The sequence below is a fragment of the Nymphaea colorata genome, chromosome 2 (assembly GCF_008831285.2).
Source record: "Nymphaea colorata isolate Beijing-Zhang1983 chromosome 2, ASM883128v2, whole genome shotgun sequence".
NCBI lineage: Eukaryota > Viridiplantae > Streptophyta > Magnoliopsida > Nymphaeales > Nymphaeaceae > Nymphaea > Nymphaea colorata.
In genome coordinates, this window is record NC_045139.1 from 27,255,555 (window position 1) to 27,269,285 (window position 13,731).

General features: G+C 38.5%; 1 protein-coding gene across 2 annotated transcripts; it reads left to right on the forward strand.

Moving 5' to 3' along the window:
• The first annotated feature begins 1,468 nt into the window (after nt 1-1,468).
• LOC116247790 (subtilisin-like protease SBT2.5) lies at nt 1,469-13,445 on the forward strand. Of its 2 annotated transcripts, none has more exons than XM_031620106.2 (11): nt 1,469-1,660; nt 3,089-3,320; nt 4,290-4,434; nt 4,665-5,059; nt 5,455-5,550; nt 5,669-5,741; nt 6,787-7,072; nt 7,875-8,200; nt 9,506-9,773; nt 10,263-10,544; nt 12,865-13,445. In XM_031620106.2, exons 2-11 carry the CDS (start codon nt 3,142-3,144, stop codon nt 13,269-13,271), a joined length of 2,457 nt encoding a protein of 818 aa, XP_031475966.1. In that variant the 5' UTR covers nt 1,469-1,660; nt 3,089-3,141; the 3' UTR covers nt 13,272-13,445. The 2 variants fall into 2 exon arrangements, with proteins under 2 accessions (XP_031475966.1, XP_031475965.1); XM_031620105.2 differs by lacking the exon at nt 1,469-1,660 and adding an exon at nt 2,695-2,973.
• Nucleotides 13,446-13,731: the final 286 nt, after the last annotated feature.

Here is a 13,731-nt window from a genome sequence, read left to right on the forward strand (position 1 = left end):
GTACAAAACTCCAAAGGCATGTTCGCGTCGATTACTCCCAAGGGGCCAAGTCGGACAAGGAATTTTCATTTGAGCCCACCAATTTGCTTCTTTTTCACAATATGTGGCAAAGACATCGCTGAAACCGTGGATGCAAATAACTTGGCGGAGGAGCGAGTGGGTATCGTCAAATTGAATCTGAAAAACATACTCTGTGATGCCCTATCACTTATATTCCTAGATGAATATCTGTTGGATCTAAATCTGGTTAATCGGATTCAATAGGCAGAAATGGTTGTTGTAGCTTGAGCAGATTCTTTTGAAAGTCACAAACTACAAGTGCATGTATTTCGCTTAAAATTAGTTGGATCTAAATTTTTTTACTGGTGTTGGGTCGCGGAGCATAGTTTCAGGTGAGTGAGAGGTTACAACAACCCATTGCCTCTACGTTCACTTAGGGTGTTTTGACGTGGGTGCACTTAAGAATTTTTCATGAGCGATACTTTCAGAATTTTGAATGCAGTTCTTTTTTTATTTTTTATATAGGTTAAATAAAAACTCAAAAAATTACATGTCTTAGGACATGGAGATATAGTGCTTATGGGAATCGAACTAGGGACATACATTTTCACATGCCTTGGTCCAGCCAATTACACCATACCCTTCAGGTGGTCTAAAAACATAGTTGTTCTGCCATCTTTGATATAAGGTTGGGTCCAGGACAACTCTTAATGTGTGATTGCCTGTTTTGGGATCCAACCTATCAGTATTCCTACAATGTTCAGACTCCAGAGAGCTATCCGGATCCAACTAAATCAAGATCTAGATGCATGTAAATAGAACAAGTTAAACTATTCGAATTTGGATTTCTTCTCAACCGATTTGTTCTTTCGCCAAATGTAACTCCATGTCCGATTGAGCTACTCTTATTGAACATAACTTAGTAATGCTCAAATCTGCATTAAGTGTGTCTCTTTCATCAAAGAATACCATTTCCTTGGACTACTTTTCACTGCGAAACTTTATCATACCAACTGATATTTTAAGCGATAGATAGAGAGTCTTTACCAACATTCTGCTCTAACCCCAGCTTTCCTAAAACCCAGATTTGGAATTTCATTAAAGAGATCTAAACATGAGATCCAAATACTCCTAATAGTGGCAATCAACCATTAACGTAGCTTACAAGCTTGACTAAAAATATACAACTTTATAGTGAAAATGTTTCATTTAATAAAAAAAATTGAACCTAATACGTTGTACGAGTCTTATTCTTAAGCACTCAGCTTGATGTTTCATTTTTGCGAGTCCCACCGAAAGTTCTAATCTTGCATCATTTCAGAGGCACTTTTCTGGGATATGATTCAATAGATGGGACTTTAAGTGAAACATTTTTAAAATAGAAAAAGAATTAAAATTATGTTTTCGAATTTAATGCAATTAATAACTTTGGTTCCTTTTTTTTAATGGAGATGCACGGGGAGCATCCTCGCTATTAACGCTCACCGCGAGTGCCTCACTCCCCCAGTTCCTCACACTCCACTCGTCTCAAGAAACCCTAAAAATTCTTTTCCCCTATCCGCTTGGTTTTTTCTTCTTCATTGCCTTAGATTCTCTGCTGATCTCCAATGGCGGAAATCCTGATCCCGATTTCCTGATCATGTCTGTTCAGGCCAAACAGGTTCCTCTGTCACTCTCTCTTTCTGATGGGAAATAGAAATTTTTTTGCTTTCTTCTTGAAACCATTGCTCTCGTCCGCCTTCTGAAACCTCCTTTCTCGCATTTAACTGATTTTTCTCGTCTACATTCTTCTGGTTTCTGTTCGCCGTTTCAGCTTTCGGTAGAAAGCTGTGCTCTCAATTTATCTATGATTGGGTTTTGAGCTGAAATTCCGTCCTTTCCGACAAAAATGGAAAATAATCGAGTTTCTTTATTGCTTTTGATTTTGATTGGAAATCCCCACTCCATTTCGCGCTCCTGGGGCGCGCCTCGACCACTTTTTGCTGGTCTAGTTTTTCTCGTCTTTTAATGTTTTATTTCGTTATTTTATAATCTCTGTAATTTGCCGATTCTGAAAGGAAGAAGTCCTGGCGTTCTTTGTCCATTGCTGGCGTCCTGGGGAAGCCGATTTTTTTGAGTTATTTTCTGCATTTACAATTTTTTCCGCAAACCGAATTCTTCGTTTCATCTCCATATCCAGAAATGCGAATGGAATGATTGGCGATCTGGAAAGTGATCAAGGACCCGATGTTTTTATTCAAGATACGGACAATATATCCAAAGCCAGGAAAACGCGTTGAATAAGGGTAGTTACGACATTTTGTGAGATATATTTTCAGGTTCTTCATTACACAAATACCCTTGGCAGGAGGAAGCTGAGTGAAAATTAAGAGGGAACTAGAATTGGAGCCCTCGCGGAGGGCGTTTATGACACTTGGTTCCGTTCAGCCGCATCTGTCGCTTCAGAGGTCGCGTCAATTGCGGTCTTCATTATGCCGGCCAGTTGTATTTCCGTAACTTGGCAGACTACAGACGTCCTATTGACGGAAATACCCTTGAATGATCAATCGAGGGTATTATGGGCATTTAAAATTACGTAGTCTCTTTCACCTTCTGACTACCTTGGCGGGTGAATCCCTTCTACTTAAAAGAACACTATGGTAAATGTCTTTTTGTTGAATTTGGAGGGAAGCTGAGCTACTTCCATTATTAACCGAGGATTTCTCCTAAGAAAGCTGATTAAGGCCGTTGGTTCTGAAAGTTGTGGTGGTTATGTAATTTGAGAATAGATACGCCAATAGTTTGGGTAATTAAAGGTGTCTTAGCCGTTGTGTCTTGGTATCTGCATTTCTCTGATGCGTGCCTGCATCCCACTAATGCTGCTGTCTCGCGTTGGCTGGGGTCACTCTCTGTCTCTCTGTCTATAATCCATTTCTTCCTCTTTCTCGCTTGCTGTGAACCATGTTCATTCACGGAGTCACTTTATTCTGTCATGTAAGCTCTTGTGCTTTGTTTTGGTTTTGATCCCGAGTCTCTATGTTGCTGCAACTGAATCAACTGGATGTTTTGAGATCTATCTGATTCGTTTTGTTTGGTCTTAAATTTACAGCCTTGAGACGCACAGACCTGAAGGAGATTGATTTGTAACCGGTTCTGCCGGCCATGGCGAAAGTGGGAGAAATGGGTTTATGGGTGTTGGCAGTAATGGGGTCGTTGTATTTTGTCAGTGGGGAGGTCTACATTGTGATTGTTGAAGGGGAGCCGGTCGTCACATATAGAGGTGGTCTCGAAGGTTACGCTGCAACCGCTGTTGAGTCCAGGGAAGAGTTCGACATTACCAGGTGCGGGTTTCTCATCCACCACACATCTTATCTCCGTTGGCTTTTAGAAAAGATGCTTGAAAGTAAAGCCGCCTTCTTGTTTTCTTTTACAAAACTGCTCAAATAAAGTGTATAGCAGAAGAAGGGCAAGTAATGCTGCCTTAGATTTTTTGAGCAAAGACATTAGCATGAGAAACAGGAAAACAGTTACTAGCTTCGCAACGCAAAGAAAGGTCGGTCAGGAAAGAGCGTCAAAACCTCCGTGTTAGTTCTAAAAAGAGGAAAAAGTTTGTCGTAAACTCTCTCTCTGTATATGTAAATGAGCTAGTCTTTCTAGCTCCTGTTGGCCTCGATGGGAATAGCTATGATGTGCTTTTCCTGAAGGGAGCGATCTCGGCATTTCTCGCTGGGTTAGCATTGCTGTATTTCCTTTGTCGGTGAGGCATATAGTGTCGCTGAGTCATGTCGTTGAGAGGGCTTTTCTGCAATCATATCCCCAGAAACCGTGACGTACAGATTCGGGAAGTCATTCTCAGTATTTGTTGTCTGCAACAGGAGTTAACTTCTCAAATCTAATGCAGAACAAGCTTAAGTCTCACGTTCTTTCAAGTCTTCAAAACATCAAGCTTGTTTAGTTTCTGTTTCCATATATATGGTATTTTTTTCTATTTTACAATATTTCTTTCAAGCCGCCTTACTGGTTATTAATGTTCATTTTTGCAATTTTAACTTCACAATTAAATTTTGCTCTCGATCACCAACTAAATGTGGGATCCCGTCTTCACCGTGGAAAGAATAAAAGGGTAGATCGCATTGATGCTCCACATTTTCTCCTTTACCGTGCCTTTCGCGAATGTTTACTTAGTTGGAAATCTGGCTCATTTTTGTTCTTTCATAGGCACTAGATGCTTTAGTGGCGCTCACTAAAAGCGCATATATAACTTCTTCTGCTTCTATTTTCACTTATAGTTGATTTCACTCTCTTGTCAGCGAACACGTAAGATCATATGCCTCCCTCCTTCAGAAAACTCATAACGCAATTCTTGCTTCAGCTTTTGAGCCCGGAACTTATAAGAAGCTTTATAGCTATCACCATCTTATTAATGGGTTTGCGGTTCATATGTCCCCTGACCAGGTAATGCTCCTATGCTCCTATTCTGTAAAACTATGGTTTTTTAACAGTGAATATGTTTGAAGTTTGAACTATCTTCTTTTTCTTTTTCTCGTGATGGAACTCTCTAAGCGATGAGTATAACATCCTTTTTTTCCCCCTTTTTCTTCCTTTTTTGGTAAACTGTGGAAACTTGTACTTTTCTTGCATTAGTGGCTTTCTCATCTTAGCATGTTGCAAATTCTATTGAATAGGCAAATCTCCTCAGAAAAACTCCTGGAGTACTGCATGTTGAGGAAGATTCGAAGGTCATCAGGTTAACGACCCACACACCTCAATTCTTGGGACTTCCCACAGGGGTGTGGCCAACTGGAGGTGGTTCTCAGAGAGCTGGAGAGAACGTTGTAATTGGCTTAATTGACTCTGGAATCTATCCACAGCATCCCAGCTTTGCAGCACTCCCATCTGAGCCATATGAACCGCTTCCTACTTACAGAGGAAAATGTGAAGTTGATCCAGGCACCAAGAGGAGATTTTGTAATGGAAAAATTGTTGGTGCGCAACACTTTTCAGCAGCAGCAATTGCTTCAGGGTCATTTAACCCTTCTGTTGACTTTGCTTCTCCTTTGGATGGTGATGGACATGGCAGGTAAGAGCAATGAAAGCAAAAAATTCTTGAGCATTACTATAAGAAAAGCTTTCTCTAGGAACTTTGTAATCTTGGGACCGTTTATGAGGTCCGTACAAGCTTATATTAAAGTGTGGCCCTAGCGATTTCCCTTTTGAAAACTAGGTTTTCAAAGTTTGCTGTAAGCAACTTATCTGAGAAACCAAGTTATAGATTTCACAAATTTGTGTTGGTGGAGAACCCATTAAGTCAAAGAAATGTTTCACAATTTTTGACAAAGAAAAATGATCAAAGCAACTTCAATTGAGAAAAATAAAGACATTTCTTTTATCTGATATCGTTCCATTTCTTTTTCATCCACATGTGTTTATTCTATCTGATGTCTTGTCCTGGTGGTTTGGGTTGTCGATTCGAAGTCACACTGCAGCAATTGCGGCTGGAAACAATGGAATACCTGTAAGAATGCATGGATATGAGTTTGGTCATGCAAGTGGTATGGCTCCTCGTGCAAGGTATGGAACTTGATATTCAGATATCGACTCTCTAGTCACCCTCTGTTATCCTTATTGGTTAGCATGTGCTATTGCTCAATCATCACTGTATATTTTAACTGTTTACTTTCTTATCCAGAATAGCTGTATACAAGGCCATTTATAGGGGCTTTGGAGGATTTGTTGCTGATGTTGTGGCAGCCATTGAACAGGTGCATAAATAAGATGTATTTGAAAATGGAATTAATTGGCTCAGATGGAAATCTTTTTCTGGTTTTATCTTCCTAATGTTCAAATGTTCAAGTAACAAGTGTTTTTTACATAGACAAATGAATTGATGCACCATTTGTTATAACAAGACAGTGACAATAGTTATAGACTTATAGCTGAAATATGGTTAAGCCCAGCGTGTGAGCCGATACGGATGTTCATTTTGTCCACCTTTGCTGTTCTGTTTGTCCTCGAAGTCTTTGATTTGATGTAATTGATGTCTCTAGCTCTCTAGGCAGTTGAGGAAATTTAAACCTGAATGGACAGTTCTAAAGACTGTTAGTACATGGTTGTGTTTCCCATTCAGTTCTTTTTGACTACTTTGTGTGCTAATGCATATGAGGATAAATAACACATTCAATTTTCAGAAGCAGAAGAACATTTATGGTACATTTGTATTCATTCTGCAAGAAATTTTTCATTTACCCTTAAAGATGGTTCAAGAATCATGAGTTTTATAAACTAAAGTTTTTGTCATTTTACCAAGATGCTTGAACATATCAAAACACAGCCTGTGACCCGATATGGACTATGGAGTCCCTTTTGTCCACCTTTGCTGTTCTGGTTGTCCTCGAAGTCTTTGATTTGATGTAATTGATGTCTCTGTCTCTCTAGGCAGTTGAGAAAATTTAAACCTGAATGCACAGTTCTGAAGACTGTTTACATATGGTTGTGTTACCCATTCAGTTCTTTTTTACTACTTACTTTGTGTGCTAATGCATATGGGGATAAATAATACATTCAATTTTCAGAAGCAGAAGAAACATTTTATGGTACATTTGTATTCATTCTGCAAGAAACTTTTCATTTACCCTTAAGATTGTTCACGAATCATGAGTTTTATAAACTAAAGTTCTCGTCATTTTATCAAGATGCTTGAACACATCAAAGCAGCATCTGGGGATTAATGCTTCTTTCAGCTATTGAGAAATCAAAATACATTCTCCTATATTCGTTTAATATTTGGTGACTGTTTTTATTGAACAGGCAGTCAAAGATGGTGTGGATATTATAAATCTATCAGTCGGACCTAATAGTCCACCAACAACAATCAGAACGACCTTTTTGAACCCTTTTGATGCCGCACTTCTTTCAGCTGTAAAAGCAGGAGTATTTGTTGCACAGGCAGGTGGAAATGGAGGACCATTCTCTAAAACAATGGTCTCCTTCAGTCCGTGGATAACATCTGTGGCTGCTGCAGTTGATGACAGGAGATATCAAAATCATCTGACTCTTGGAAATGGGAAGATCCTCCCTGGAATTGGTTTATCACGTAAGATTTCAAGTCCTATACTTGAGTACACAAAACCACCATATACTTAATAACATATACTTGAAAAATGCTCGGAAGAGTATAAACAACATAGTTTAGCAATTTATATATTTGGGGGTTCATCATTCAGCCATATGCAAATAATAACTGGCTACCTCAAGATACCTATTCATCACACTATGGTTATCCTGATGGGAGTTGAGTTTTTTGTGTAGCTACATATCCTGGTAAAGAGAGTCTTAGTTTCTCTTGTTTATTTGCTAGCTGGGGCAGCAAAAGATATTTCATGGTGACAGGCGTTCTTTTGCTCTCATTTGATGCATTCTTGGGGCTTCATAGTTCCATCAGCACATCTCTAGATGTGTATGTGTCTTAAATAATTTGTCTAGCCATGCCTGTATATTTGTCTGCATGCATATTGTACTCACAGCTGTAGATTTTTGTTTCATGGCAATACACAGGAACTTGTGCATACATGGTATCATGCATAAGGGATATATGCTATGTGGTCATTCTTAAAAATGGTTTGGGCAACTTCAGGTTTTAGGCAGATCAGCTTTCCATGCTTGGAACACCTGTCAATGCATACTTGATAGGATGTTTAAGATTGAAAATGTGGTGTATCAGTCCCTTGTTAAAATTCCACTGGATGATGCTTTGGGTCATGAAACACTTTCGTGGATATTTTGCGTGGCTGAAGGTCTGTCCACATGAACAGATTTAGATGGACTTTGTATTTATATGCTTTTTAGTTTTTACACTTGATATGTTAATTTCACTTTTGGTTTCCATTGTAATACAGCGGGCACACATTGGAATAGGACATACAGTTTGGTTGCAGCAAATGATGCAATGCTCAATTCCTCTGAAGCTTTATACAGCTCCTCAGACTGTCAGAAGCCTGAAGGTCTAAACAAGAAGATGGTGGAGGGAAGGATACTTCTTTGTGGATATTCATTTAACTTTGTTATGGGTAGCTCATCTATCAGGAAAGTCTCACAAACAGCAAGAAGTCTTGGTGCAGCTGGATTTGTTCTTGCAGTTGAAAGCTTTTCTCCAGAAGCAAGATTTGATCCTGTGCCAGTTGGCATCCCTGGGATAGTTATCACAGATGTCAGCAAATCAGCGGTACATGCTGAAATACGCCTATTTCTTTATTTTTCCAGTCACACTACATGCTAATAACATAGTTATGTCCTATGTCACATGGATATGGTATGGGTGCCGGTATAGGTATCCATACATAGCATTTTCAAAAAAATTGGGTACGAAGACACCATTCTTACATATTTTTAATATATATATATATATATATATATATATATATATATATATATATATATATATATATATATATATATAACAACACATTCATTGAATGTTATTCATGATTATTTAAAATTTACAGATTCTGAAGAAGAAACTAATGAACAAACTACGAAGCAACAAACATACCCAATTTTTGGATGGTCTTGGACTCGGTCAAGTTTGACCGAGTCCAAAATTGGAGTGATTTGTTTTCAGGTACATTGTCCGTACCTGGTATGACCTTGACAGTATCTGACACTTACCCAAGGTCATAGCATTACCCATACAGGTGTTGTACCCGTGTGACATAGGTTATGTCCTTTTAATTATGCATCTGGCAAATTCTTTTCTTGGATTTATGCATATGATATCATTCCATCATGTGAAAGGCATTGAATTGTCATACATGATGGTAGTGATAGTTGATTGGTTTCTTTATTGAACTTATCGTGTTTTATTTTCTTTTCTTGGGCCAAAAGGGGAAATTCTTGAGGCTCTTTTGAAACTCTTATAACCATAGCATAGAGTGTCTTCTGTACCTTATATTTGTTTCTGATTTATTTATTTATTTAGTTCCTGAACACTTATTTCTTCAGAATGTTATCTTGATCAGGTTGGATCTTTTTTTCAGTTATGTTCACGTCAATGTCACAGATATCACATTTTGTTTACTTATTTCTTCAGAATGTTATCTTGACAATCAGGTTGGATCTTTTTGTCAGTTATGTTCACGTCAATGCCACAGATTTTCTAGAGAAAAATAACTTTTGCAAAAAAATATCTAAGAAAAACCTCGCCATTGAAAAGCTGAGATTGATATTTGTGATAGTGATTCATGCAAATATTTTCTACAACCAGGCTGGATACTAAATGTTGAGTTATAAGATGATATTTATGTGTAGTTTCTCCTGCTGCTTTAAAAGTTAAAAACTGCACTTGTTGCCTGGCCTGTTTCACATAATGTTATGATTGTGTCTAGAAATACTCTTGTTTTTCTGGAACAGGTACTTGTGTTTCTCCATATTTAAACTTATTACTGTTATTTTTTTTATTTGTATTTCTCAAGGACTAAATTCGACATTTTTGTTTTCCCCTTGTTCTTGCTAATGAGCAGCTTCTTTTCAGGAACTGGTAGAATATTACAATAGCTCAACATTAAGGGATCAGGCAGGCCACGCAACAAGTTTTCGAGCTATGGCTAGCATTGGAGATGCCTTGGTGCCTACATTGCACAAGTCAGCACCACAGGTCGCCTTGTTCTCCTCACGTGGACCTGATATAAAGGATTTTAGCTTTCAAGATGCAGACGTTCTCAAACCAGATATTCTTGCCCCTGGTTCACTTATTTGGGCCGCATGGACACCTAATGGGACTGATGAAGTCAACTACCTCGGTAATGTTATTATATATACTTTAGTTCTTATCTGTTTATTTCCTACTGCATCCAACATTATCTATTATGTCAGACTGTAGTTTGCGTGAAGATATGGTGCCGCTAGTTCTCATGTTACCTTGTTCTTCCATTTGCCTGCCTTTGGGTTCTATCTACCTGATTTGTTAGATACATTGGCAGAAAAACATAAGAGTATTGATTTCATATTTGTGTTGCCTCATCATTCATTTGAGTCCAACCCTTTAAGAAAATCTCTCTGAAATTATTTTTGCACTAGCCAATGAGGGTTTATTAATTTATTTTGTGATGCTTCCTGAGATTGAAGCATCACCATTTTTTTAGCCAAATTGTCATGCTGCTGAATGCTGAATAGTGCTTACCCAACCAGCTTTTTATTATGACAACAAACAGTGTCCTTTCTGGAAGTCATCTATGTTTCCTACTCTGATTCTTGGACTTATCCAGCTTAATGCTTGTTTTGCCGAGCAGGAGAAGGTTTTGCAATGATCTCTGGTACTAGCATGGCAGCTCCTCATATTGCTGGAATTGCAGCACTTATAAAGCAAAAACATCGTGACTGGAGCCCTTCCGCAATCAAATCAGCCTTGATGACAACAGCAATTACTATAGACAGGGCCGGGCATCCTCTGCAAGCCCAGCAATATTCTGGGTTGGAAAACATGATTTTAGCACAAGCAACTCCATTTGACTGTGGAAGCGGGTCAGTCCATCCAAGGGGTGCACTCGATCCTGGTCTCATCTTTGATGCAGGTAATTACTAACTACTATATAGTATCTGTTCACATGGAATTTGTGAGTGTAGAAGAATTGCTTAAATGAAATAAAATAGCCATATACCATAGCGCAGGCAGTATCATCTGTGTAATCAAAGGCACTTAGCTGGCATAGATGGTAGACTTTCACAAAGGCTGGGTGGGAGGCTTAGGTAGGCCAAAAAGTTTTAGGAACAAAACATAAAAAAAGACAAACTACACAGTTTTGAACTCGATAGTCTTAAGTTAAAAAGATTAACTGTATGATTGAACAAATCAAGTTCTCAAGAGAAAAATGTTTTAACACATTAAAATAAGAGGGAATAGAAATTCACAATAAATGTTTGATGGCTAAGCTAGGTTTATTTTTTTGAAAACAAATACTTTTTCTGAGTGTTTCTGTGCATTGGTGCATCATCACCATCATCTTCAGAATAGGAACTACTTGAGATGGTGCATTATCCTGCTTTTTAGTGTCAGAGACATCAGAAGTTAATGCAGCAATCTAAGGACATAACTATGAAAGCGTCCAAAATAGGGAAGTGCCATGTATGGTGCTGGAATGAGAAGTGCAAGGTTGAAGAAATTAACACTGTTGAGTATATTACAGGATATTATTTGTCAATTAGAGTAGAAAATGATATTAACTGATTATTTAATTAAGTGATTAGAAAAATAAATATTTCGTAAGGAATAGAAAGTAACATGATTTACTCTTTAATGCAAAAGGGCAAGGAAAAAATTATGACAGTCATTCCTCCCTACATTTGAACAAGCAATAAGTTGAAGAGAATTGAGAGACAGAGAGAAAGAGAGAGAGAGAGAGAGGGTGCCTAGTCGGCCCAGCCTGGGCATCTGCATAGGCCAACCTAGGTGGCAAGCTGGAGAAGAGACCCACCTAGGCAGCTACCTAGGTGGGTCACCTATTTGAAAGCCTTAGCACCGAGCTGCTAGGTGCTAGATGCTGCATGTGAGCACTTTTAACTTAATAGATCAGCATGAATCCAGAAAAATTCATGGGGCTGATAGGCATGCATTCAACACAAATAACATATAGAAGAAGTAGGTGCACTTTTGTTATAGATGAGATGCTTGTAAATGGTAAGGTTATGATGAAAAGGGGTGTATTTTATCAGATTTACATGTAAAGGATATGTGCTCAATTCATTTATTAAAATAATCAAGTTCGAGCCCAGAAGTGAACTCATCCAGTTAGGGAATCTGGCCCGATTTAAGTTCAACAAGTTAATTGAATGTGCATTTGCTATATGTGAATTTTGTTCCCTATTTTGGTCACAGAAATGCTTTGTGTTCAATGGGTTCAACTGTTACCCGTACATGTTTAGTTTTTCAAGAAAGGTTGCTGGCTCAAGGCTCTATGGTTGCATTATGTACGTTAAAAATTAAAGTTTTCTCATGTACAGCCCTGCTAATAGTTCTGGAGCTGAGCTTGAGCTGGGCCTGCTGGGACTTGAGCAAAGTTCGAGCCAGCCAAGTTTGAGCTGGTTCAGCTTGCATTGAACTCTGCTCGTGAATAGTTCTAAGGACAGGAAATTATCAAAAGGGTTGCACCTCGAATACTCAACCATGAGAGAGACCAGAAAGGGAACAAGAGTTGGAAGTGCTCCTGACAGTGATAACTGACTATTGTCCATAGAGCCTGCTTACATAAGAACTTGAAACACTATTTAACTCTAAATTTTATGTCATTTTAGGTAGGGCAGGCACTTCCCAAGTTTACCGTTTATCATATAATCAGACGTTTGTTTTTCCTTGCATCTTCTTGTAGGTAGGAAGTGTTATGTTATTTCTGCACATAAACATCTATTTAAGTGATTGGGTAATTTGTGTAATTAAATACTCTTGAATCTACAAAAGGGCACCTCTGACATTAGCAGAAGATGTGGATATGCTTTATTCTTTTTTTTTATAGAAAAGATGATATATTCTTAATTTCTTAGAAATGTGACCTTGGTCATGATTATTATTGTGAGGCTGCTTGTGGATGGAACTACATAAACAAAAGGTTACCTATTGACCAGATAATCGACTAATATTGGATAACTGAATGATCATTTTTTTCTCGTTTCCATGTGCCTTGGGAGTTTTATCTTCTTTTCGTGTGTTGCCAATGTCTCTGTTCTGAGAAATGTTTTTTTTCCGATAAATTCACTTCGTCACCTTATTTGTTTAACAACTTTTTACTTTTTCTGCTTACTGTATTGGGGCCCACCCTGGTTTAAAATTCTGTATCTACTACGTATATCACTGCATCTTCTCAATTTGCTATTCACTCATTGAGTCAATGATTCTCACAGGGTACGAGGACTATCTGAAGTTTCTCTGCTCTGTTCCCGGGGTTGATCTACACCAGATACGGAACATCACAATGAGGACCTGCATGTCCAGCTTCAGGCATCCTGCTGATCTAAACACTCCTTCAATCACGATTTCTAGTCTCAGAGGTACGCAAACCATCATGAGAACAGTCAAGAACATTGCAGGGGCAGAAACATACACCATTTCTGGCAGAATGTCACCGGAAATTGCTCTAGAAGTCAGCCCACGTGCCATGACTTTGGAACCTGATACAAGTCGGACTTTCTCAGTTATCCTAACTGTTAGATCAGTAACTGGCAAGTATAGCTTTGGGGAGGTTTTAATGAAGGGGGACAGGGGTCATAGCGTGAGGATCCCTGTTGCAGTTATGGGTGTCGGTAACTAGCTGCTTCTTAAAATGCTTAAGATCCAGCTTTATCCATGTTGTGTTCTTATTCTTTGTAGCCTTGTATAATAATAAGAAATAGTAATGCAGAAGGATGTAAGCTAGATCCAGCAAGAGCTCGTGTTTCCGGATGTTAAGGTTGCTATGTGCATACAACCTCTAGTTTTGTTCTTTCGTTCTCCTTGCTCCTTTTAACTAATTTTCTTTTGCTGGTCTTTACTGGGTTTTCCCTTACTTTTTTTTTAAGAACGTATCTTTCTTGAGGTTGGCATGCTTTTACTCTTTGGGAGGGGGATTATTTTTAGTTAGGCAGAGGCCAACTCCCGAAGACTGCAGCTTTTAGTTGCAACATGTACCTCACCATCCTTTATTTTGTATTTGGGTTATATAGCCTGAGCAGTTAGTATTCTCACGTCCTTTGGTGTAAAACTCTCAAGTAGCCGTCATCACAATATTGTTG